The following is a 27,665-nucleotide window of genomic DNA, read 5'->3' as shown; positions in this document are numbered from 1 at the left end:
GTCCAAATAGGTATGTCCTCCCCTCCTGCTGCTGCCTAGGCCCCAGGAACTTGCTGAGAGCAAAAGTGCATTGATGATGTACATGAGGTGCTCGCTTTTGCTTGCAGTCTATCCCCAGGCCACAGCACAGAGCGGTGTGGCTATTGAGCAGTGGGTACATCTACTGCTGGGGCCCAGTCCCAGGTCTCACTTTTGCTTGTTTGGCTCAGAGTTGAGAGGCCCTTCTCCATACAGTGATCACTTCCTCTATGGATGTCCGCTGTGTAGTCTCTGGCAGATTAATTTCTGTTCGAAGTCAAAAATTATGGGGCCCTTGTCGCAGCTAAAGATCTATCATCAAGGCTCTTCAAGGGGATTGCCATCCCCTCGGAGCAACCACCAGGGTCTCATTCTCTGAAGGAGCTTCACCACTGCTGGATACTCATTACCATCTACACAGAGCAGGTTGCTATATCTTCTTAACTGTGCATTCTATGCTTGTCACGAAGCCCCCTCAGTAGGCAGTGACCACCCTTTTTAAACCTTCCATCTGGCATCACAGCTGATACAGGGGTTACCAGAAGCAGCTCCACCAACCCTGGTGGATTCTGTCACTCCTGCAGATGTCAGCACAACCCTTTCTGGTTGTCCCTGAACCCTTCTCAGCCTGAAATGCTCATTTCACCACATCGGGCAGGCGGAGGAGCACGTGACACATCCGTTGTGGCTGCCATCTTGGCCACGCTCCCTATTTAGAGTTTTAAAGGCTGCCACAGCTCCTTTCAGTTGTTTCAGAGTGCTAAATAATACACAGATTGAAAGAGCTAGAATCCAATTGATTAATGGATGGTCTGTGTCCTTTATTTTTAAGTCATCATCACATTTGTGTTGGACATTTCAGTTAAATACCCAATCTGAAACATTTGTGGAATGGTTCCACCCAGAGACTTTGGTTCGGTGAGTTCCACAGCCTCAAATGTGCCTCCAGGTTTATTCCACCAGAAAGTTAGTTAAGGGATAAGGTTTGCTGTTGCTCAGCACAGATTGCTGTGAAACATGAAGTGGAGGGATAGTGACCAATGGTAACTTGTTCCTTCGGCCCCAGTAAGCCTTTAGGGGAAAACTTACAAGCCCCTTGCATCATTTTTGCGCCACCATTGCGTCACTTTTTGTGAGGCAGTGGCGGAATAAAAATGAAGCCCATTTACAACGTGACGCATCTAGGGAGATGCGTCACGCTGTAAAGCCTTGCATCACATTATACCTGGGTCAGGTATATTGTATGCAGGGTGGGCATTCCCACACAAAAAAAACTCATAGAAGTGACTCAGTGGCATCTACAAGATTTCACTGCACCACTTCTAGTACTCCACTGCATCAAAACTTTATGCCTGCTTCGAGCAGGCGTACGGAGTGGCGCAGCAAAATGAGGAAAGGCCTTCCCATGCATTGCTGGAGTTGCGTCGTGCTTGCGACGCGACTTCAGCAATGCGTGACTTTTGCGCCAACAGATGCGTCAGAATTTCTGACACATCTGTCAATCCTTGCGCCATGGTGCACCGTATTTTAAATACTGCACGTCCATTGTGGCACAAGTGTTTCTCAGACTGGCACAGGGAAAGTGACGCACCTCTACAGATGCGTCACTTTCTTGTAAATCTGCGCCCTTGTATGTTACAGCACTCTTTAAACTTCACTCTTGCATCCGGTAGACAGATTTCAAGGCTGGTTTTATCTGGCTGAGCTGTCACTCTGACGCGAGGCCTACGCCATATGTTACCTCTTTCAAATAAAGACTGGACCCTTACACCTTCACACGACCGTTTTAATTTAGTTTATGATTTTGCTGCTGGCACTCAAGCTGGTAGGTCAGCTATGAACGCTCAATTATTTCTTTAACCACATGGCTGCTGGGCGTTTTCCCCCCCTGTGCTGGAAAATGCCATTTTAGTGGCACCATGACGAGCTCAGCTCGTCATCAGCACACGACACCTTTGGGTGATGACGAGCTGAGCTCGTCATCAGCATCGAAAGGGTTAAAGACTGTGCTACTTTCGCCACTACCTAGCCGTCAATGATTACATTACCAATTGTTTTTTCTCAAGAGTGTCAATTGAATGTCTACAAGTGCCAGAGCCATTTTTAGGATTTCCAAATTAGATATATTCAATAAGGGCCCGATTCAAAAAGGTACTACCGTGTAGTACAGATACAAGTGTAGCAGGGGCGGCTCTAGGTTCATGGTGGCCCTGGGCAGGGAGCGTAGGTAGGGGGCCCCGGAAGAGGGGGTCCGGGTGGGGCGGAGCGCGGAGGCCAGTGAAGAGGGGGGGTCATGATGTTTGGAAGTTGTATAGAGCCAGAGGCCACCAAATCCCTGCCAGGGGCCCCCACAAAATATGTATCCATCCTCAGAGGATTATTATATTAAGGATACATATTGATGTGGTGGCCCCTGGGATTTGGTGGCCCTGTGCAGGTGCACAGCTTGCACATGCCTAAGACCGGCCCTGAGTGTAGAGTCTCTAGACTCGGGGCCTCCGCACTGAGAAAGGCAGTGCGGAGAATCAGCCTCGAGTTCGGAGTATACCCACACTTGTGACTTTACTACAGGTATTTGTGAATCGGGCCCTGTATGCCTATCTAAATTGGTTGTAATAAAAACAGTCAATGTTTGCCCTGATTATTTGTCATGGACCAAGACCCAAACCTCAGCTAAATAAGGACACCTAAATTCAAGATATGGGGTTAATTCAATATTCGGTGTAACAACCCCACCTTAATTTTGACCACACTTCATTGACGTGAGGTCAAAGTTAAGGTGGGGTTGTTACACCGAATATTAACAGCTATAGGGCCACCGAATATTAACAGCTATAGGGGCATTGTTTTTTAGGAGTTCCTGTTCTATAATATTTTATGTTCGACCACCATTTGTATAGCGCATTTCTACCAATTCTATGGCCTCGACCATTTCTAGAGATGTAATGAAATTCCATATGGTAGTTAATGAGAAAAGGCTCATCTAAAATACAATATAATAATGTGGCAACTCTGACCATGCATCTGATGTGAGGAAACGTCACAGGCAGGTACTTTTAACTTACGTCTTGGTTTGACATGTCCCAGTAAGGTCTCTCGCCATAGGACATCGCCTCCCACATCACTATACCAAAACTCCACACATCACTGGCGGTACTGAAGCGATGATACTGGATGGCTTCAGGAGCAGTCCACAAGGCCAAACTTTTCCCACCCTGTTGAAAAAATACATGTTTTAATCACACAAAACACTCGCAAATGTCTAGATGTAAATATTGTTTTACAAAACATTAGGGTATGATTAACTCCGAAAATGCAAAATTGATAACATATCCAAAATGTGTTTTTTCTGATAAGATCTCGTACAAACACAATATGCTGCAGAAAATAAATGGGTTAGAACGGTACAGTACCGGTTCATTTCAGACCACAAAAATAAAATAAACATCATGTAAATAATTTCTTTTGATAAGGAGATAACAATAGTTATGTAGGACGGTGCAAAGCACTTGTTTTACCAGGGGTTATGCTTTGATAATGAATATTTCTACAATGGATCATAGGTTATTTTTTTATCTTTTTTCCGAGGGATCGTCCTTAGAGCTAGTCTTTTTTTCTACTGACTGTTGATTTTAATTGTCCATTCTTTGCCATAACTGTGTTTGTGATATGAGAGTATTGCATATTGAAATTGAAGCAGGAATGGAATTTATTAAAATTTTGATGAAGCAGTCCGTGTCACTGTTCCACACTGCAAAATCAGGCTGGGACCATTTGTGTACAGTAGGCGAACTGATGGCTTTTGCCAAAGCTGGTTCAGGAGGTGAATAAAAATGCCAGATTTTGGTGCCTTTTTTTGTATTCATTGCAGTTGTTATGTTCTTTAAAAAAAGACTACCCTGCGACTTCAGTGCTTTAAAATATAAAAACACTATACTGGTTACAACTTTGTTTTCTCAATAACAAACTTTTACATCAACGGGAGAGGTAGTTGAAAGTTGATGTACACATTAATTTGATCAACAAACGAAATTCGTTCTTGAACTTGGATCGCAACAATCAAACTTTTTGATACTACTTCACAAGAATGATCCGAATCACTCAATCATGCAGTCATATACATATGAGCCATACTTTCTAAACTACACCAATGTCTAAAACATTAGCCATTCTGCATCAATTAATCAAAATTTATAGATTGGATAAAAAAAAGCAATGACAAATGAAATTTATTTTAATGTCTGTTAGAAATTGGGTTAGTGTTAAGCAGGAACCATAATCTTAGTCAAGGTCAGTCAGATACACACCATAAATTAACCTGTTCTCACCCTCTTGCAATCTGGCACAGAACAGTCAGCAGTAACTTAAGAGGCAATGTGTAAAGTATTTGTGCGACACTTCAAACAGTAACACAGTGAAAACACCACAAAAAGACACCACACCAGTTTAGGAAAATAAATTATGAATTTATAAATACAACAAGACCAAAATAGCAAAAATCCAAGTAGTAGAAGTCGCCATATGAATTTTTAAAGATTAAATGAAAAAATAGCTCTTAGATGCAATAAACACCTCGAGAGGGTATCTGGTCATGCTGGATTAGGGCAAAGTCAAGACTTCAGGCAAGCCGCGATGGAGTGCTGGTTGAATACTGGAGCCACGTAATTCCCACTGAACAAAGTGCATTGATCCTGGTCACAACAGTGAGATGCGGGATGCATCCAAGCGATGCGTCAGTGTCAATCCCACAGTCGAGGTGATGTGTTGATTTTCTTCATGCAGTGGTGGCAATGCATTAGTTCTGAAGAGGATGTGCCAAGCTGAGAGGTGTTGGTTCCATAGACGATGCACCAGGGATTTCTTTTGGATTGTATCCATAGACGATGCACCAGGTTTCTCCACGTAGTCGAAGGAATGCCTTGATCTTCTCACACTGCAGCAGTAGTGATGGGGCAGTTCTGAAGCATCGGACTTTTAAGGCAATTTGCTGGTTCCAACTGTGATGTACCGATTCTGCTCCTGCAACAGTGCCAAAGCATCACTCTGCTATAGCAGACAGGGGATGCATTGGTTCGAATGGAGCTTGCACTTTGGTGGCCATTCAATGGACCAGGCACGTTGATATCCCTGAGTCTCAAATCAGGAGGCAAGCTAGCATACCCTTGGAGATCACTCTGGGTTTAAGGAAGAGTCCAGTTGTTCATCAGCAGGGGCAGACGGTGGCAGGTAGCAAGGCAGCACTGCAGAAAAGCAGTTCTTCCAGATCGGCATTCTCGCAGAGTAACAGTCCTTTTAGCAGCACAGCACCCCTTCTTCCTGACAGAGTTTCTTTATAGATCCAGAAGTGCCTGATTTGGTGGGGTCACAGAAGCAGCACTTATACCCAATTGTGCCTTTGAAGTGGAGGTGGCTTTAAAAAAGGGCTTTGAAGTGCACAGAGGTCCTCCCTTTCCGGATCAGGCTCCAGAATCACTACAGGGGGTAATCAATGCTTGGTTTGGGGACCAGACACTGACCATTCAGATGTAATTGTAAGCTCCCCCATCTTATCCTGCCCAGGATGAGCCATCAGGATGCATATGGGAAACTAGTCACACCTACCCTTCTTTTGTGTGTGGCTGTCTATAGGGAAGGCCCAAACTCCAGCTGTCACCCACCTAAACGTGTATTGTGGACAGGCTGCAGGAACACAGAGCTTTAAGAACAGATAAATCGTTCCTAAGAGTGGCATTTTTTTTTCCCGGAAGACTCGAACACGGAGGAGCAGGGAGGCCGAATTAAACCACAAAGGCTTAAGAAAAACAGGAAGCGATTTTAAAATCAGACAAGTGATCAACTTATCACATTGGCCTCACAAAAATGAATACATAAACTCGTGATTCCGAATTGACGAAGGAATCCTGAGTTTTCAAAACTGACCCGAGAATAAATTCCGGTGGCTCCTCCGTGTCTAATTACTTTATGTAGTTACCTCATTAAAGGTACCACATGATCATAAGAAACAGATGTATACAAGTTTCCAGTGGTTTTAGAAGTCTTTTAAATTGAAACAGAAGCTTCAAAAATTCAGATTGCCAACCAAATGTCAAAATGTCCTGATGAAGGTGTGAATATTGTAAACGAACACCGAAACGCCGCGTCGACTCTTTCCTTTGACTTTTTTATCACATTTTTCCACTATGTGGAAAATGTATTTTAATGTATTTTAATAATTTAGATTGTAACCCTGAAGGGAGGTATTATAATAAATTGTATTTTTTGATATATATCTCTTATATCTTTGGTGGATTTGTTTATCGTACAATTTCTTGGATATAAAATATGAAAAGTGTTTTATATATTCATTTGCTATTATAAATTGACAAATTAGGACTGCTCACAGACCTGCCTGCCCCCATACTGTTTTGCTTTAGTCAGTACCTCGGACCTCATTCAGTAACAGAAAACCACAGGGTCTCCTATTTGGCACTACTCTCCCCCTCCCTGTGACAACCACCAGGGGAACCTTCCAAATATTTTGTTCTCTAACTATGTTACATACATCAACAAGTAAAATTCAGGGGAAAACTTGTGGTACTCAGTTTGATGGATAAAAACATAATGTGGTAGGCATCAAACATTCTCAAATGCTGCATTTATACCATATTGTCACTACTTGCACTGCAACATATACTTCTGAGTTATTCAACCAATGGTCTGACCTTCCTGATACCATTCATCATTGGGGTTAGATCCACTGGTTGAGTCCAGAATAAGCACACAAGATGGCACATCATTGGTAATATTTTTTTATTATTTAGAAAGAAAAAACAGATTAAGACAATTGTACAAGGATGCAATGAGGATTTAACTCAGTGATGAGTGAGAGCCACAATGGATGCTCAAGATTGCATATCAATAAGAAATTGTAGAAGTATGAAAGACATAAGTTTTCTTTTAAAATATTTAGTGACAGGATGGATTGTCAGCCGGTCAATCAGCTAATAAAGTTTTACAAACAGAGGAAAATATAGGAGAATTTGAAAGCCCTTCATCTGCTTGAGAAGAAGGCCTGAACATTGCAGTTATCTTCATGCACGAACTCATGAATGGTGACATAGAATGAAATAATGTACTGATGGTGTTAGTTTTATCGTATTATGACCACTCAAAGGCTGTGTCGCCGTTCTTGTAAATTCACTGTTGCGAGACCCGTATCTGAAAGAAAGTGGGATGTAATCTATTTTTCGGAGATGGGATTTCTAATGCAGAAAAAAAGCGCCATTTTAGATACAAGGCCACCAATATATTTATATGGGTAAATGAGGACTAGAGAGAAGCAGAGAGAGTGTGTGAGTTGAATGAATTTCGTAAAACAAAGTGTTTTAGTAATTTTATGACAATACCAAAAACTGGGCTTCCAAAGTCAAACAATATTATTTGATATTATTTGGTAATGAAAATAATTTGAATAATAAAGAGACCAACATTGTGCCGTTGGGAGGGGAAACTAGTCAAAGATTCTGGCTTTTTGTGACTATTCGCGGTTACCACTTCCAGTTTACTTGATGAGTAGGGTTCAAAGATATAAAGAAACATATTTCCAGCACTCCACACACCGTGAGCCAAACATCATCTATTAACACTGCTTCTAAATATGTATGACCACATAGAAACTGAAACAAAGCTGTACATCTTGGCTGTAAAGCTGACATTATGCGAAGACTGGGTAGAAAAGTTTAATTCCTATTGATCGATCTTAAGAATAAAATATATACTACAGCTGTGGAATGTTGGGATACCTCACATCAATGTCCTGCCTTTGGTCTGAATCTCTACAGGCAATGTAAAACGAAGGATAACAATAACATTAACTTGCAAGCAAAAGGCAAATAAGTTCGGTATCCAGGCAAGTCGGAGGGACCCAGAGCCCTCTCATCCACTTACAACAAGAGAACAGCTGGAGGAAGGGCCAAAAGAACAGCACTCACTGGACCCTCATTGGGATCTTGCAAATTGTGAACAACCAAGCAAATAACAAGTTAATGAGACCGCAAGACATGTCACATTGCATTATTTCAGGCATCAAATATATGACAATGACGTGTGTCCATATGCTCAACTCGTGCTGAAGACATGCTAAAGACAGGCCAAGTTCTGTTCATTCACCCTTTAAATGAAGATGGAAAGATCAAATGAACCAATTATTTACCCAATTTGCATTTCACGAAAATTAATAATGAGGTTGGCTTTATGCATTAATAAGAAAAACGGTGAATACTTATTTGGCATTTCTCAGTATTATTTGGTGTAATTATTATCTAGTGAAAGAGCTAATAAAGTACACATTATTATTAACCCCTTCGCTGCGGCGGGAATTCCGCTGCAGCGCTAAGGGGGTGGGGCAGCCGAGCGGCGCTCGCATGCTCGTGACGGAGCCGCTCCGTCACGAGCCGCGGTTGAGCTGTGCTCCTGACGGAGCGGTTCCGTCACGAACGCGCCCGCTCAATGGAACGCTCAGCGCAGACGCGAAATTCGCACCGAGCGGGCCATGACGGAACCGCTCCGTCATGAGCACAGCTCAACCGAGGCTCATGACGGAGCGGCTCCGTCATGAGCATAGAACGGGTTAATAAGAAAAGATAGAAATACATATTGATACCATGTATAAATCATAGGCCTTATTCAGGAGCGTCACATGCAGGTAAGAGCGGTGAGGCGGGTTTGGGGGCCTCGACAGACGACGAAGATGAAAAATGAATCATCTATTTAATTTTCCCTTTGCGTGGTCTGTCGAGATTTCCCCCTCCCCATCCCACCACTGTTACCTGCACAGACCCCTCCTGGTCTTATTTATAGTTTGGCGGATGAGGGTGGTTAAAGACAATACCTCTGCCATCATGACAGACCTCCACTGCCAAAGTTATAATTCTCCAATAATTCCTCGGATAACTCACTACATTGACAGGAACCACCATGATCTGTAATTGTAGTACATTTTGCTGAACGGTTCTATCAGCCATAAAGGACAGCTGTCAAAACTCCAAATCAGGCCCTAAGATGGTTAAACGTTTAGCAATATAAAGAAGAAAGCTACGGTTGTTTACAATTATTTGTGAGATAAGTCATTTTGAGGAGTTGAAAAAAGAAAAAATGTATGCCAGCATTATTGGAACAGAAATACAATGAAAGGGTTACAATATACAAGCACCTACGAGCCCTATGAACACACTCAAAATACATGCACACCACACATAGTACAAGAGGTGTTGATTTGGTGATGCCACCGCTCCGACTTGTTAATAGAGTATGCATTTCCAAAACCACTGATGTAGCAGAAACCGTATTTTATTTGTAGGGGTGCATTATAATGACACGTGTAGGCTGCATCCACATATAATCCTTTGTCGTCGTGAAATTGAGGGTTAGAAATTGAGATGTAATAACATGAAACGTGATGATTTTAGGCTATTTGAATGTAACATGGATCAAATAACCTAGAAGGTATATGTAACTAGTTGAAAACGTTAATGTGAAGAATTTGTGTAGTGCAGCTAACAATTATTCATGTATCTACTGTGCTTATGGAACGTGTTATTTTAGATGTATGTACTAATGTCAACTGAAAGTGCCTCCTTCTTATTCAGATGCATAAAACTCAAGTGCCTTATGTTAGCAGAAATTGTAGGCCTTAAATGCATTTCTCCCTAGAAGCTCTTATTTGGAATTAAAAGTTTGAATTTCATGTACGCTGTGAATTTGCTCTTTTTTTCAGATTTGTGTTGCAGGTGAAAAACAGCCCTTACTAGTTAGAATAACGTCGTTTTTTTCTTAGTCAGGCGAGGAGAGAAGGGATACGTCGATAAAAGAAATTGTTGTGTTTCACACCGGAGAAGGCCTGGGAATCAAGGTCAGCAATGTTGCAGTTCAGGAGAATCGTGTACAGTGAAAACCTACCTATGGGATCGTGCATGGAATGGATGGCATGACTCGTCGCAAGGCCTCTTGGGAAATGTACCTGTATTTTGTGAGACGCAAGTAGGGAAAATCGCCCACTTCTTCCCTCTCTGCCCCTATGGAAAGAGTTTCTTAGTACGAACTCTGTAGCAGCATGCTGCTTGACCCATTGATGTGGGGAGACTTCTTAGGAAGAATCCACATTCTTGCATCTTTTTATTTTACTCCTCTTCTGAGTACAATGGGGTAGAGATACCACGTTAGTGTTAGTGTAGGTGTGGACTAAAGCTATATTTTTTATCAACCCTTGATGCAGGGAAATTTGGACTCATGCTCTTTGATCCTTTGCATTCTATTTCGTGAACTAATTGTTCAGTTTATGCTTCATAGATTGCACAGATTTGGCTTCATGCTAATTCCATTGTACTTGTACACTCTCATCTTGAGGTGTCTTTATGTTCAGTTATTTTTGGCTTTGTAATAAATCAACTAACAGTCCATAGTTGTCTGTGGTTACTATGAATGTAAAAACTCTCCTGTTGAATTAATTGGATAATAATAACACATTTTCTCTCCCCTACACCCTAATGCTGCTAAAAAAAAACATTGGATTGTGAGTCTAGAGCAGTTCTGGAACTTGTGGGCCCAGCCCTTTCATCACCTTCCATTGTATGAAAGTGCAAGGGTATCCAGTTGCTCGCCTGGTTTTCCTAATCATCCAATAAAGAGGAAGCATAGACTGGTCAACTGCTTCTGGGGAAGGTGTGCTGGTCAAACAACCACCCCAACTGTCCTGAACAATACAAGTGGGGTGCCGGTAGGAACAGCCCGAAGGGTTCACAGTGTACTACCGTTTGCTTAATTTGAGCCGCTGGTTGCCAGTGGGGGCCACCACCACTTATACGTGGGGAATCAGCACCTATTTTTCCACAACAGACATTTACAAAGAGCAAGAGAGGAATAAACACACAAAGGGGTAAGACGGGGAAAGAGAAAGACAGAAAAAAAATCACCAAGGGAGAAAAAAGAAACCTGCAAGTGAGAGATGAAGGGGCTGGGAGTGTCTGGTGTTGGACTAAAGTGGCATAAGGTGGATTCAAAGCTACACAGCCTTGGTATTTGTCGAGCTGACGATTAATTGCACAGGCTGCGACTTCTGAGCATAGATTTGGGCACTGGCTCTCATTCCTTTACAAATTAAGCACTGCTACTATTAGGCTACTCATCAGGGACAGAGAGAGACTTCCAGGTAGCTGGCAGCTATGGTCAAAGGCTTTGCAGAGGCCATTACATTGGTATGCAAAACCTTAAAGAAATGCTGCACATATACTATCACAGTCAGTCGTTTGGTGCCTAGAATTTGATATACAGTACCATGCAGGCAGTTGCATTTGATTGAGAGGTTCTTGTAATTGAAGCTGTGCTGAAGATGGAAGCAGAATTTTTTTGATAAATGTAAATATCCACATCAGCTACCATGCCAAAAATTACACTAAGTGCGTGTGCAATATTGGTAATAATAGCTTTTCTGCATTATAGCGTTTGTGCATATGTAGCAGATACACCCACATACACCCATCTATGAATGCTTCAGTGCTGCAGATACCCCTGTAATCCGAAAAGGGCATTGCTTCACCAGAAAACAACCCTGACAAGACCATCTGAGATGAGACACTTGAAGAAATGATAGCAAGAAAATGCAATGATCAACATATAACCAATACCATATTGGAAAAGGAACTGGTCAGAAATATAAACAAGTACATTAAAGAGACAGCAAGGGTTGGCAGAGCAATAGGGTTAGCTTTTCTAGTGGCAAAACTATTAGGTCTGGCTCTTTGACCTTGTTTGCCTAACTTAAAACTAAACAGAGGCTTCGTCATCATCTCTCCAACGCCGCAGCGAAGAGCTGAGCAATGACAAATCTCATAGCTCTATTTGTCAAATCAATTAGTAAAGGAAACAGGTGAAGAGATGCATTTGTTACTTATTTTGTCAGACGCTTTTGTTTAATTGCATATTTTCAGAAGAGAAAGTGAAACACATAAAAAACACGCTCAAGGCATTGCAAATATCTGTCCCAGTTAGCTGAAGAAAGGGAGCATCTTTTACGGAAAGAAAGGTGGATTCCGGACATTGGAAACAGGAACATGCTGTGTAAAGCTCCCTCGGGAGACGGTGGCATTTCGCACCAGAGAAAAGAACAACACGAGATGAAAACTATGGCATTCACCACAATCTGATGGATCACCCTTCATTCACTTCTGCTGCAATTAAATACTATATTTTGCTGAATAGACAGTGAGTTTACATGATTTAAACTACAGCAGTACGAAACAAGTGTACGTATTGGTGCTCCTCGTTTTTAAGTTGAATTATGAAATCTGAATGGAGTTCCGTCGTTTTGACGAATTTCCATAATTAAGTCACTCAGTCTGCCGAAAGCAGGCTGACAAACCTTCATTAGGAAAAAATATCAAAATGACTAAGAATATTTTTTCATGTAAATTGTATGCTTTGGTCCAACATGTATATGTCTATTTGAAAAAAGGGTGCAGAAGTCTTAGCAGGAGCGAGGCAGTACCAGGTGGGAAACAGGTATTAGGTAAATAAAACGGGGGAAGAGGAATAATAGGTGCGGGGTAAATTCAAAGAGAAAAAAAAAACATGAAACGAATGTCTCTTTAAGAATGTTTTTCTGCAGGCTGGTTGAATCAACCTGGTGAAACACACTAATAAATGACATTTGTCAATGATGGTCCATGCATAAATCTTCCAGAAACATTTTTTATGTTTTAATAAAAAAAATAGGGCAACCATTTAAATTATTGAAGCACTAGACCGTTGTGTGCTTTCTGGTTCCAAGTTTGAAAGTTCAGTTATTAAATATTTTGAACAACTCTTTTTGGTTGACTTTAGGAGGGAAGAAGTCCGGGGCACACCAGCACAAAGGGTAGGATTCCTTACTTATTTGTACACGCTGCCATCTGCACCACACACATAACTGTAGGGCGCACTATATACCAACAAATCACCCATGCTAACTCGCACCATGCACATAATATCAGCGCAAACCACCGCATACCACTCTAAAACCCCGTTTGAACCCTTATATACCACAGACATTCACAGTTTCTCAAACCATACTACAACATACTGACCCATCAAATACTACATCTTACCACAACAATCCATAAACACATCACATTGTACCAAATCAAAACAACATCCAGCATGGGCAGACCGTTCCATAACATGCCATGTGAGATAAGTACAGTATCATACTATTCCACTCACACACAGCCTAACATATCACTTTCAAACACTGCGCAGTTCCATACAAGACCACATCCAAATGAACCATTGCATATGACACAGACCTTAATACACAACAGCACATCATTCCACAACAAACCAATGCCAAATCACAGCTAGGAATTCGCAGCACATACTCAACCAAGTTAACATTACTCCTTGCTGCAAGACATTATTTTACAGCCTTAGCAAATCATTGTACACCACATTATAAAATATACCATGCTACTCCAACCTATTCTACTCCACTACATTTTTAACGACACTCTGTAACAGAATATCACATCTTTCAATATCAATTCACCCCATACAATACCATACAATACTAACACTCTGACATCATATAACAATGTACTACACCATTCAACACTAGACTGCGCTGTACAGTTAATATACAGCAGACCGTATGACAGCATGGGGCAGATCCTGTAGCAGATTGGAACTACTACAGCACACATCACCACAATTCACCACATAATTTAACAATACCCAACACCAATTAACACCCTTATGCAGCACAACACACCTCACACACCACATCATGCCAATGTTTAATTAATCACTCCAACCCATATCACGCCACTCCACAGCATTCCATGTGGTAATTTACCATAATAGACCACCTAACACCAACATTGGACACACCGCATCCCATATATTCTGTGCTGGTGCCAGTCTTTGAAGTAGTGTGACTTCCTATATACTACCCCTCCTGTTCTGGAAATTTCTTACTTCACCTGCCAAGGCTTCAAGTAGTCTAGGGTGACAAAAGACTGGTGCCAAATTCCTTTGTATGTGTGCTTGAGGCAGGCCGTTCAATTGTAAGACGGGCAGGGAACAATTCCACCCCAACCATCGTGGCAGGGTGCCTCGTCCTGACAAAACCTAATCCCCTTTGTCTCACTGTCTGGGAGGAATACACAAAGGCTAACAGCTAACCTAATCACAGTCATGTGACCCAGGATACTGGCAGAAGGCACATATGTTTAGGATAAGAAAAGGCAAACCTTCTACAAGTGACAGTTTCAGAATTGTTACTTAAAATGCAGCTTTACCTTCAAAGAGGATTTTAAATTACGATTCATTTGAGTGTAAATTTCATTTTCTTATCTGCTCCCATACTTCCAATTTTGACGTATTAAGTGTAATATCATACCCCAATGTTATCCTTGGGAGATCAGCCCTTCAATAGTGAGACTGACTTTAGGGTTTTTTTTTCTCTACCAGGGCATGCAAAACTTAAATTCACATGTCCCACTTTTTAAATACAGTACACTTTGCCCTAAGAACCATAAGGGCCTAACTGAAGGGTGGCAAACAAGTATTAGAAAGTTAAGCTTAGGCCTGGCAAAAGATTTACTTTGCCAGTCCGAAATGACAATTTAATACTGCACTCCAGGTTGCAGTGCAGACCTATTTTAAAAGGTTGATCAGTCGGTGGCACAATGAGTGCTGCAGACCAATTAGTAGCATATAACATGCAGGCAATTGGAACATGTAGGACCATTTACTAGGGTCTTACACATAAAGTAAATGTACCAAATATACCTAGGCAAATTGTACCATGTTATATTGGGAGAGCACATGCACTTTAGCACTGGTTAGCAGCCGTAATATACACAGAGTACTAAAACCAACAAAAACTAATTCAGAAAAACAGGAGGGGTGATAACAATGTTTTGGGGAGCTCCTACCCATGGGAGCCAGGTCTAACAATAAGTATGACTGTTTTCCACTGCCCTCTGCACAAATCTGCCTCCCCTAATTATTAGCCAGCTGCTGATGATGGCTATGGATATTCCAGGCTATTACTCCATCAGGGGATTCTTAATTCCCTTGCAAAGGGCATAATGTTTTCTAGGGCTATTGATCTTCTATCTGGTACAGCACATTAAATTATTCACTCAGCCAGGCATGACAAGGTGTGAATTTCATTAAGGCCAGACTGAGAGAAATATGGTCTTACATAGCTATATTAAAGAATCCAGTTACCGTAAAAATAAACCTAGATCAGGATTCTGGGTCAGGAAAATAATACAAACTGAAAGCACTACACATTACACATTTAGCTGAAAGAAATGTGTTGTTCCAGCACAATACCTCATCCAAGTAAATGTTTATGAAATAGGTTATTAATTAAGAATATACATTTATAAATAATAGCTATTTACCTATTTATAAAAATTCCACTGTCTCTAACGTTGGTATTTTATTTTTTCAAAATTTAGGTAACAGTTATGTGTTTAATTAATGTAAGCAATTTAAAATTTTACTAAAAGTAAACAAATATAATTTTTGTTTATTAAGTTGATAATTTCACTTCAAAATGATAAAATAGTTAATTATATATAAATATATATATATTCTCGATTCCCTTGCACTGCACGCACCACAAGGATTGACGACACTCTGTACAGGCCACAAGTATTTTATTGGGTCAGCTGTTAGCATGCGTTTCGCCTGACCAGCAGGCTTGATCACCAATAGTTTTCTGTTTGTAAAGCAGCCGTTTAAACCAGCGTGTACATGCAGAACATCAAGTGATATGACTACAAAAACAGTTCATAGGAAAACAGACTAGTAGTTCTCATTGGGACACACTCCGTACAAATATCAATCATCATTGCAATTTGTGATTAAGTTCTGTATGCTCTGTGTAGTTATATCGTAACCCTACCACAAACTTTAAATGAAGTATTGTGGAAAGGAAAAGGAAAACGAACAAATTAAATCATTTTTCTTGACTTTCAACTAACTTTATTGCAATTCTGGCGTGCTCACCGAGAACATGATTTGTGAGACTTTTTTTTAACAAAAAGATAAACCCCGGTGGGTAGATGGACACACCCCAGCCTAACTCACAGAGTTTCTTTTTACTAAGAAAAAGGTCCCTGTCTCATCATTCCGCCCAAGTGGGCAAATGTATGAACATAGTCTGTATCCATATATGTGATAACACATTAAATTAAATTACCCAAGGTAGTCATTGCATTGATAATTCATTTTCTACAATATACATGCTTTCAGCAAACCTCTTAACCACCCTGTGGTATAATAGACTTATTGCAGCACGCTCGTAGTGGCAGTATTCCTATTGCACATATATATAAACCGTACAACTACCTACAGCGAGGTTCGCAGTATGGTAGATAGTGAATGAAAAATCCATTCCCAGTGGGCACTAACTCTCATTATGACTAGTTCACTCTATGTTACAACATCAATAGTGTAAGAAAAGTACAAAAACTGTGAAAAATATATAAAAAAATTATTACACCAAAACAAACATTTAAAACTCCTGTTCGGGGAAGCTGACTAAAACTCGCTCAATTCACCATTATACCTGCCGTTATTACAAATCGATATTTTTAGAGGTGAGTAATCAATTCCTCTTCCATATTCAACCCCATTGGGGTACGAGTGTTTAATTCAATAATGTAGCAGGATTCAAGCCTTCTCAACTTCTTTTCACTCTTGCCTCCACGTATACTAGGCGGAACGCTATCGATCACGAAGTAGCTAAGTCCTGATGTATTTTTCTCGTGGTGGGATTCGAAATGTTGCGCCACTGGGAGTGCTTTATCCCCATTGCATATAGCCCTAAGGTACTGCAACACTCTAATATGGGCTGGGTGGATTGTGCTGCCAATGTACCTCAGGCCACAAGGGCACTGAAGGACATAAACAGCATAATCTGTTTTGCAGGAGAGGAAGCCCTTGATCTTTTTTTCTCTTTTGGAAAGGCCTAAAGTGTAAGTCTTTGTGTTCTTACCATGTGTAGAGGCTTTGCACTTAGTGCATTTGATAAATCCAGGCTTTCTTTTAAGACAAGTTGAGTCCTGACCACCTTGGTGTTTCTGGGGGAGCATGTTAGTTACTGTACAACCAATTAAAGTGACAGTGCATTACAAATTCATGAGTGTCTCTGAACCATAAAGTTTTCACATTCAAAAATGTTCAATAAAGTTTTCAATCACATTGTGTGTTGCTCTGTGTAAATTACACAACTCATTTCAACACCCTATTCACCTCCAGAAAACAATGAGCACTACTTGTGATTAGAGTGTACTTATCTATAACTAACAGTTCCATGTGTCCTTCTCTGTCCCAGTGCAAGAGTATTAATCTTTATTTCATATTTCAAACCTATAGGGGACTTAATGCGCACTGTCACTTATACAGCATTTCACTACCGGTGTGACTCCTTTGCATTAGAATAGCTCATGCAGTGTAATAAATATACATTACTAGTCGGGGTATCAAGCTCACTGCCCAATGCAGATACTACCATCTTATTGGTGCTGATTTCCCTCCTGCAAAAAATGCCCAAAGCTTTAGTTCTCTGCGCCTTACCACCATTGATGATGGTTCAAATAAGGAGCCAGTGCTCCAACTACATGATGCTGCTTAAACATTCACACTTCTTATTTGCAAAGCCCATTTTGATCAAATCCGAAATATGTCTAAGTGTCGCACAAAAGTTGTGCGAATCGTCCTGTTGCTACAAACTAAGTCATGTTATTCCTTCATATTCATCCCAGTATATAGTGGTGCAGTTTGCTGCCAATCCAATTGAGATTGCCCACTCACTTAATCTAAGATTGAATTACTCAGGGACTAAAGTACTATGTGCATAGTGCATCAATGCAATTTCTCAGTGTAAATGGCTTAGGATATATATATATACACACACACACACATATATATGTGTACGTATGTATATAATTTAAATTGCAAAACAATTGGATTTATTTAACATCAGTACAACAGCCCTGTGGGTGTTATTCATATTTAACGTTATTGTTTTCTATGTGAGTGTGTTGCAGTACCTGTGGCTTGCTGTGTGTGGTGCTTCACTTACTCAAAAATTGAGGTGTTGTACATTTACACTTGTTTTGACACCTTTGGAATTGTAATCATTTCAGAAGTGCAGTTTGTAAATAGCAATGATCTCACATTTTGTGGATGTGAGTTTGAATTAGCCTGTCCCCGACAAAAACTCTTCCTAGATTTACCTAAGTCACTTTCCATTAAGGAGTAAATATTCCCTATTTCCCAGCGTCTCCCTCTTGCCCCTCCCACATGTACAACAAAAACATATACCTACATGTGTGTAGATCTCCAGCACATTGGTAGAGATATCCGCACAGTAAAGATAGGCGAAGTGCGGATCTCTATCTGTAGACTTGTTAACCGTATTTATAACTTGAGTAGTACTAGTGTAGTACTGCTTTACATACTACAAAATGCAATTTGTCAATAGACTCTTATGTTACATATGATGCCCCTTCATGTAGAGTTTACACTTTGCAAGCGAGTTCTAATGGCAAAAAATTCAGGTCTTCCAGTCCTTACTATCTGTGCATTTTTACCAAATACCTTTTGCGTAGAGAGGCTTCTTATGGGATCCATGCAGGCTCATAAATGAAAAATGAAGAACTGATGCATATTTGCTGTTGTTTCTGTTGTGTTATTACGTTGCTATTTTATAGAATATTTAAGATGTTTAGATAGGCGTAATGCCACCTATTTAGGAGCATCTAGTGAAAACATCTAGGGCCAGATGTACGACGGAGTAAATTGCCCCTCACAAATTGCGACTCTTTTGCAAGTCACAATTTGCGAGGTGCAATTTAGTGTTTTTCTCACTGTTATCCATTCCCAATGGGATCGCAAATTGAGAGGCTCATGAATATTAAAGAGCCTCTCGCAATTTGCGACCCCATTGGGAATGTCAGGCCCTCCTAGGTATGGTAGCCTGCTGGGCTCAGCAGACCACCATGTCTGGGACTGCTTTTAAATAAAGCATTTTTTTTTTAAATGCTGGCAGTTTTCCTTAAAGGACCCCATTACCACCCTCTTGAAGAGGGTGGTAATTTGTGAGAGTTTTGCGACCGCAATTGTTTACATAGGGTTGCACTTGCTATTAGGAAGGGAACGCCCCCTCCTAATAGCGAGTCGCAAAATTCCTATTTACGAGTCGCAAATCATTTCGACTCACAATATAGGGTTCGTACATACCCCATGCCATTCTTGCATGCGCAAATGGGTTCGCAATCTCGTTTGTGCATGAAAAAATGATTGTATATCTGGCCCATAGTTCACAGCTAAGAACTGAGGCCGAAAGAGTTATGTAGATATGTGCAAGATCACTCTGAATTGTGAATTATATAACCAACCACTTTCTTCTAACTGTGTTAGGGCACAGTCTAAGCTAAAAACAATTTAATCAGCTGAGCCTTTGCAGAAAGTAATGCCTTCTGCTAAAAATCGTGCAGGTACGACCGGACCAAAGAAAATTATTACTCAAATTTTCTGGCTTTTACCCTCCCTACCACCCCTCCTTCTCCATTCGATTTCTACACACAGATTCCTATTGCAGCAAACTCAAAAATGAAGCAAAGGCTGAGTCCTTACTCTATTATTTTACTTTTCCTTATTTTGTTTATAAATCCTGCAGAGCCTATTTGTGACTTCTGAGCACTAGGATAGGGATGTGATAACTGCAAAGGTGCAATTTGTAAAGGACACTTAAATAAGTATTGGCATGTATGCTTGATAGAATGTGGAAGGTATCAATCCTTTTCCTTGATCCTTGCATTCACAAGAACATTAAGGGTGAGATTGCAGGGGTACTCCAATAACCAGAGCTATGCATACTTAAAATGCTACACTAGATTCTCTTCTTTAGCCTGTTTTGTTCTCCAGGTAGATTGATCGAGCAGTCATGACTTTCTCCAAAGAAGAAGGTTTGAGGTGAATCAAGGTACACTACCATACCATGATCATAGCTACACTAAAGGCATGAATGTCTATTGATTGTTCATATGTTTTATAAAAGAACAACAGATGAGTTAAAAACATTATGAGGCATATTTAAAAGCCCCAATCGCCACAGGAACGCTACTTTTAGTGACGTTCTTGTGGCAATATATTCTTCACCTTATTTACAAAGCATTGTTAAGCCACTTATGCCTTGTAAATAAGGCTCCCTTGCATGCTAATCTGAAAGGGGTGGGCAATGAGTGTTATGGTGGGTGTTCCACCGCAACACCCATTGATTTTGATGCTGCCCCATGTTTACCAGGGCGGCATAAATATGGGACAGCGCCAAAATAAAGACCAAGCAAAACCTGGACTTAAACAGGTGCAATGAGGAGAAATGTTTAATTTTTGCTGTTTCCATGTGTGCTGCTTTGTGCAGCATACATAGAAACAGCAAAAGGCCTTTGATTGTTTGTGTGCAGGAAGGTGTTCCTTCCAGCACATAAACAATCAATTAAAAAAAAAGTTTTGCAATTTATATGTGTCCTGCGCTAAGCAGCACAAACGGAAGTTTCAAAACGCCATTTAAAGATTGTTTACTCATTCCTGTACATAAGCAATCTTCCCCTCAATGCAGGCTGTTAAATTGAGCTCCAGCACAGGGGGAAATGCAGGGATGCACCGTATTGTTGTGAATATGGTGCAGCCCTGCATTTGGTAGTGGTGGAGCCTGGTGTTAAGCCAAGGAGGCTAATGCCACGCTCCGCCACTTCTCTAGTAAATATACTCAATATACATCTCACTGTCAATGAATGATCGTGAGTAGCTTGATGATTCTGACAAAGAAGAAATGAATGACTATGAAGTTATAATTTCAAAACAAGTAAATATTTCAGCACAATGCATAAAACTGCAAACATAGGCTGTGTCTGACCACTAACTTATAACCAATCTGTACTACTCGCAGTAAAGGAAATCTCCATCTTTTTGAAAAAAGCTGGTCACTTTGTTTGAATGGTTCATAGACATTTTTAATCTAAACTGGTTCTGAACACTTAAAAACAAGCAGAAACAAAGGAGTTCAATATTTGGATTACGGGGACTGGGAAGATCCTCCAGGTTTAACCGCTTAACCACGGCCGCAATTCCGGTGCGGTGCAGCGGTTTAGCGAGAGGGTGGGCCGTGTCGGGGAACGGACGTTCGCACTGCTACAGAGGTAGTGCTCGCGACAGCCGTTGGCCGACAAAAGCAGCGAAGGGGTCAAGGCTAGTGTATGCTAGATTGTTAAATTCTGGATAGCCTGTCAGTCATAGTAAGTCAATATGAGTGGTTCTATATTCAGGAGTGAGAGTGAGATCTTGGTAGTCAAGGAGACAGTCAGCTGTCTGACCTGCAACAAATGTTGTGAATTCACAGGCCTTCGCTGGGTGTCTCAACTTGGTGATTGACCTGGGTAGAAAATCATTTGGGTGTCGGACCTCAGAATAAAAGGTAAAGGGTAAGTGTGCTTATCAGTTCTTCTGTAGTTTGACTCTGGTGAGAAAGCTCCTAGTCCTCGGATCAGCATCTTTTGACTTCTGGGCCTGTTTGAGTGTCCTCCACACAGGCAGTATCAAGGCAAAGAAGCAGAGCTTCAGGATCTTACTTTGCCTTGACAAAATGGGAAGGGCTCAGCTTCACTTTTTTGGGAAGTATCACAGCAGGGTCTACAAGGTCTGAATTAAATACCACATTGAGCAAGACAGAGGGAAGATCCTTGTGTGTTTCCTCAAGATAAGAGCTGGAGACTAATGAGGCAAAATAAGGAAGAAGACGTTGGCATGGGCTGTCCATGTTGCCCCCAGTGAGTAGAAGCCATCTTGCAAGCTGGGTTTGCACAAATAAAAAGATGTATACTATTGCCTGCTGTTACCTCTATTATTAGGTGCACCAAGGTAATCACTATCAATCTTTTTCCTATGCACCTTCTGACATTCACTTTCCTTATTGAAAAACCACATGATAATGTTTGCAAACATCCACAACTATAAGGAACAAGCTTTGTCAAAGCTAATAGGTCCATCATTGGTGGCCACACTTTTGGTTTTGGCAATTCTTTATGGCTTTTGCAAAACTATATTATTGAGGGAGATGTTGGGCCATCATCAATGTAAAGAACACATTGGCTAAAAGCAAAAATATGATTACGTTTCAAAAAGCAGACATGCCCATACCAGCACTGATGAGAACAACAGTGCATGGATGTGCTCCTTGTAAAACGTCTGAATGCTGTCACTCACAGTGAAATTATGCAGTTGGATGGTTCACTGCCCTATGCTGGTTGTTGTGGTGGGCTGAAGACAAAAGTGAATGACACAATAACAGACCAATGGATGATTTGTGGCTGGCTGAAAACACCTGTAAGTATTATGCATCTCATTTCAGCAAAATCAAAAGGTCTTTGCTAACACCAGGCCTAAAATAAACAAGTATGAGTAGTGCTTGCTACATTTTACTTGACTTAATTTAGCAGAGGCCGGAAGGCATCACTCTGGGGGACAGACATTGCACATTACAAAATATAAATTCTACCACAACCAGGAACAGCAAATCTGTGGTTTAAGCGGTCTTTTGCTTCTGAGGAAGCAACAACTGTGCAAAAATAGTATAATTTAGATAACCTAAAACAAAGGAAGAAAATAATGGGTTTGAAACAGCTATATGACGATCATGAAAATTTCTCCCTACAGTGCCTTTTCAGAAATTTCGTGTACTGACCAAAAATCACCTCCATCTGAGGGACTGTTATTCTACCACATTCCTATCAGTATTCTATGTGAATTCATAACAAAGGATACTCCATTTTAGTCACCTTCCATACCCTTAGGTGTGCAATGTGTGCGTTGAGCAACTAGAGTAGACATTTCTCAACTACATACTATCTTGGAAGCCTTACAGAGAATTTTCTATTATTTTGATAAAATTAACAGAGGTGACACATCATCATATCACCTTTGAGAAAAGGAATACTCGTCATGTGACACTCCAGAAATTATTCTGAATCTTACAGGCAGTGGCACCTTTAGTTGGAATAGCTTTGTAAGGCTCTCCTGACCTCTCTTACATTGGGAGGAGCATGTCCTCCAAGCAACTTGAAACTCCTGGACTATTCAGTCTCGCATTCCTGACAAATGAAGGTACTTCTAAAAGTCACCGTTCTAATCATGAGGCACTTAGTAGGAGGGCATATGGTCTCTTAAGTGTTAAACGCAGGCCTTAACAAAATACCTTACTTTAGCTCCTGTTTTTTTAGCTGTTACAGATTATTTATTTTAGAAATCAGCTATTAAGTACTGCCAGTTCACAGCTTAGTAACTGATGCCCAAGGATATATTTGAATCTGCCCACTATCACACAGATTAGTGCCAGTGGATTAACTAATCAATCATTCTCTGCTAATAGCCTTGGTGGGAGCACAGTCAGCCAGTAAGCTCTAATCAATTGGGTTTAGCTGTGCCGCCTCAGCTGATAGTATGATCCGCTGAAATTCCTGCAGCGAAGATTAGAACAGAGGATATAATGGCTCCAGATACCTACGATTAGACCAATTCCATCAAACCTCCACCTCCCATACATTTTCCAAACAAATCTCAGGCTGGCCAAACAGTCATGTGCATTTTGCATGTTCTCCACCCAGGTTGCATTACAGCCTAGGTGGAGAATATGCCCTGGCTCTCCTTTCCCTCTACGAACCATAGCTATTAGCAGTGTTGTGATTGGTAAGGGGAGGCTGGAAGCCTGGGTACTACCTGTTCTTGATTCCTGTAAGGAGAGGCGGCGGCTGGCGACCAGCAGGTAAGTCTTCCTTTTTTAAATTTCCTACCCCTCCTACCTCCCGCCCACCCCGCCATCACCCCCTACCAGCCACCACTGGTCCAAAATATTGTTTACAAAAACATTGCCTTATTGGCGTTAACAACGGAAAATCTACACCCAATGGGAAGATAGTTTTGCAAATTTTGTTTCAATCAATCAATATTTGTTAAGCACGACTACTCACCCACGAGGGTCTCAAGGTGATGTTTAGGAAATTATGTTTCCCCATGTGATATTTCTGCATGTGATATTGTGACACATAACCACGCAAAGGAACGTTGCAGTTTAGTAGCCATGGGAATTTATGTTTAGAAGAATTATTAGGGATTAGGAATCCCAGCTGGCTCTGAATCATCTAGAAACAATTTTTGCAAAATCCTAATCATAATTTTCATGTGTGTTAGTTCAATTGATTTAATGGTTCTGAACGAGGGCTACAACTCACAAAATGAACCGATTTGTTGTTAAAAAGTCCAGGATTTGACAAAAGATGCTCCAGTGACTTAAAGATGGAAGCAAAATTTTGCAAAAAAATGAAACATTTGCAATGTCATATGTTTTGCAGTCCAGCAGAAAATATCTTGTGCTGTATCATGTAGGTTTGCATAGGGTACAACAGTGCACATATTTTTGCAATTACTCTTTCTAAAGTGAATGTTCTCAACCCTGAATTTCTCAGAGTTAGCAGTGAAGAAGTCTCCCTGCTTCTGATCTGTGCTGTCTGCAATGCACAAAAGGTGATGAGAGGATGTTTGCAGTAAGTCTAACCACTGACAATCACTTGGGGTAACATTCCAACTCATCGTTCTTTTGCCCACCATGCTACCTCAGTTGAGACCCAGGCATATGAAAATCAGTGTTGGCACTAGTTCAATAAGAACAGACAAGTACAAGCTTTCACAAGCTTTCAAGACAGGTCCTCTCTGAACTGGAACATAAGCAACCCAAGACAGGTTTTCTCCTGATTAGGATTCTTCATTCAGGTGTAGCTTAGTTCCAGGGGCACAGTGAGCAAGGGACCCACATGTGGGCATACCCTTGGCCACTTAGGATAGTACATAAAAACACATAAAAGGCAAAGGGAGAAGGCTTGATCACGCAATATTGATCCATTGAGGAGGAAGGTACTTTGAGCTCTCAACGTGAACTACTTCTCTAGCGCTGTGTAAAGTATGACACTGATAGTACTGTATAATGACAACTAGCCAGTTGTGGCACAATACAAAAAATTTAAAAATAGAAAAGCTAATAAACCAGAAACTAAATAATAGACCTGATAGGTTGATCTATCCAGGGCACTTCTGAAAGTGAGCTCCAACAACTCACGTATTAGGTTGCAGAAGCAGAGTCTAAAATCTATAAAGTGCTATAATTAAACATTAAAAGAAGTATAATGTAACAGTTTTACAACTATAATATGTCAAATATTACATCAACATTTAATATTACTACTTACATAAATGCATACAATCATTAAAGAACCAATCACGAGCAAAGAAAGGAGTGCTTAGAAAAAATAATGCTATTACCCAATATGTGTAGTGGTGGCCACGCACATCAAAAATATGGGGTTGGGTCATTGTAGACCAGCCTGATGTGGAACAACCAGGTACAGTGCCAAAGAAAGGCAACAGGGTGGTCTATTTCCAGGGGTTGCTTTCAAATTGTGGGCCAGCACCATAAGGTGCTAGTGTCTTACTCTTGTTAGGCCCCCTCTGAACTGAAGACCTTCACTTCAAATGGACAGTATTGTAAAGACTTTAGTTCCACCTGCACACAGCCGTGCTGGGTTTGGGTCTGGGGATGGGAGGTGAACCCTTCTGAACTTGCCTCATGTCCACGGCATCACATCCTCTCCAGGGAATTGAGTTCCAGATGCAAGACAAGCAGTCATTTTTTTGGTTACTAAGATCGGGCTTGAATGTGGCATCAAGGTCAAAGGGACCCAAAGGGAGGCATACTGTTGTAATGCGCTTATTGCCATTTCATGTCTCTCCTCTTTGGTTCTCTCTCTGCCTGCTCAGCCTGCGATGATGTCACGTGGAATGTTGTTGACATTTCATGTCTCTCCTCTTTGGTTCTCTCTCTGCCTGCTCAGCCTGCGATGATGTCACGTGGAATGTTGGGGTTGCTTTGTATGTTGAGAGTTTCAGTTGGTGAGATGGGCTGAGCAGAGTGGACCTTGCTCCTGGTGGGGCATTACCAGAGACTACCTGATTTGATATAGATCTTCTTGTAACTGAAAGACTGTAATTTACTACAAGAATAAATCTACTCTTTACATCAACAAGACATGTCTGCGCTCTTACTTCGTTTTAACACATACCCACTTTAGCTTCAGGTCTAATAAGGGAGCAAAAAGCACACTGTCCTGTCACTTCACAAGTTACCAAAGAGGCCAACCCAGAAATGAATATAATATTAGTGAGTTCCCATACTGGGATTAGAAAGTTTGACCTGGAGATTATGCAATGGTTATGCATTAACCTAATGAGTAATCTTTGCTAGAACACAAACCTGACTTGCAGGTTATAGGTTCTGCTCTGTGGCAGGCACACTGACTTGTAACTTTATTTAATTTTAAGTCATTTTACTTCATTCTAATCCACGCCCTGAAAATTCCACTTAATTATTTGCTGCAAGTGATTAACCACTGTTCCCTGTATTATGTATACTTGCTGGATAGGCATAATATCTCAAACATGCACCTTAGGGCTATATGTGCAAAACTAATTTTGAGGTCGCAATTGGGCAGTTTACAACTGCAAAAATGGTCTTTAAAATGTACAAAGACAAATTGCAAATCGGCAACCTGTTACAGAATCTCAATTTGGGTTTGCGAATTGATATTTGGAAGGGACATGTTTAGGACGTATCTTACGAATATGGATTTGCAGTGGTGTATATGAATGTTTTGCAACCAAATTATGTTTGCAAAACATACATTTTTCACTGACCCCTCAAGGGTGATAGTAACCATTTCCCCTTGTGAATGTTGATACAAATATTTTTGAAGAACAGGCAGTGGCCCCATTGACACTGCCTACTCTTTAAAAATGAAACTTAAACATTTCCTTTTTTACTTTTTAAATGCATTCCATTTCCCTTTAACCCTTCCCATGCTCATGACGAGCTCAGCTCGTCATGAGCCACGGTTCCCATGTGCTCATCATGACCGTTGGAACCCTCGCACGCGGGGCTAATTCCCCTGCTGTGCTGAGCGTTTCCATTAAACGGGCGTGGTCGTGACGAGCTCAGCTCGTCATGAGCACACGAGAACCGTGGCTCATGAGGAGCTGAGCTCGTCATGAGCACCTGGGCGCTGTGCGCGCTCCCCCCTCCCCCCAGCATAGCAGGGAAATGTGCCCTGCAGCCAAGGAGTTAAGGAAAATGGACAGCAGTGAAACAAAAAAAGGTTGCTTTAATTCTCGCTAGGACCCCACCTTACCCAGTTGACTCGGCCGAGGACTGTGTCTCATTAGCCGAACTGGCAGTGGGGTACCATGAGACTGTAGAGAGGTTAAGTTTATCTCCTCAACCAGTTGAAGATGGTGTATTAATTACCCACTGTTTTGGTGACCACACTTGATTACGGCCAGAATAGCCATCTTACTTAATTTTCTTGTTGTTCGCAGAGTGACTTGTACTGAAGTCTGGTCCAGAAGAATGCCTTAAAACTCAGGTTGGTGTCTAGCAAAGGTAGAAACATGTTGACAAACAAGGGTGTATGTTTGCTCTGAACCCCCAGTCCTCTCTTTTTAAACTCTATCCAAGG

General features: G+C 41.1%; 1 protein-coding gene across 1 annotated transcript in view; it reads right to left on the bottom strand.

Annotated features, from left to right (window-relative positions):
• The window catches only part of EPHA10 (EPH receptor A10), a 1,551,477-nt gene that overhangs the window by 48,972 nt on the left and 1,474,840 nt on the right, over window positions 1–27,665 (bottom strand). Inside the window, exon 14 of the mRNA XM_086956448.1 lies at window positions 3,084–3,233. Within this exon, the coding sequence (XP_086812574.1) occupies window positions 3,084–3,233 (150 nt within the window). The remainder of the gene's footprint in view (window positions 1–3,083; window positions 3,234–27,665) is intronic.

Source organism: Lissotriton vulgaris, chromosome 2_1, assembly GCF_964263255.1.
Source record: "Lissotriton vulgaris chromosome 2_1, aLisVul1.2, whole genome shotgun sequence".
Classification (NCBI taxonomy): Eukaryota; Metazoa; Chordata; class Amphibia; order Caudata; family Salamandridae; genus Lissotriton; species Lissotriton vulgaris.
Note: the sequence above shows the minus strand (reverse complement) of the source record. Positions and strands in the feature narration are given on the sequence as shown.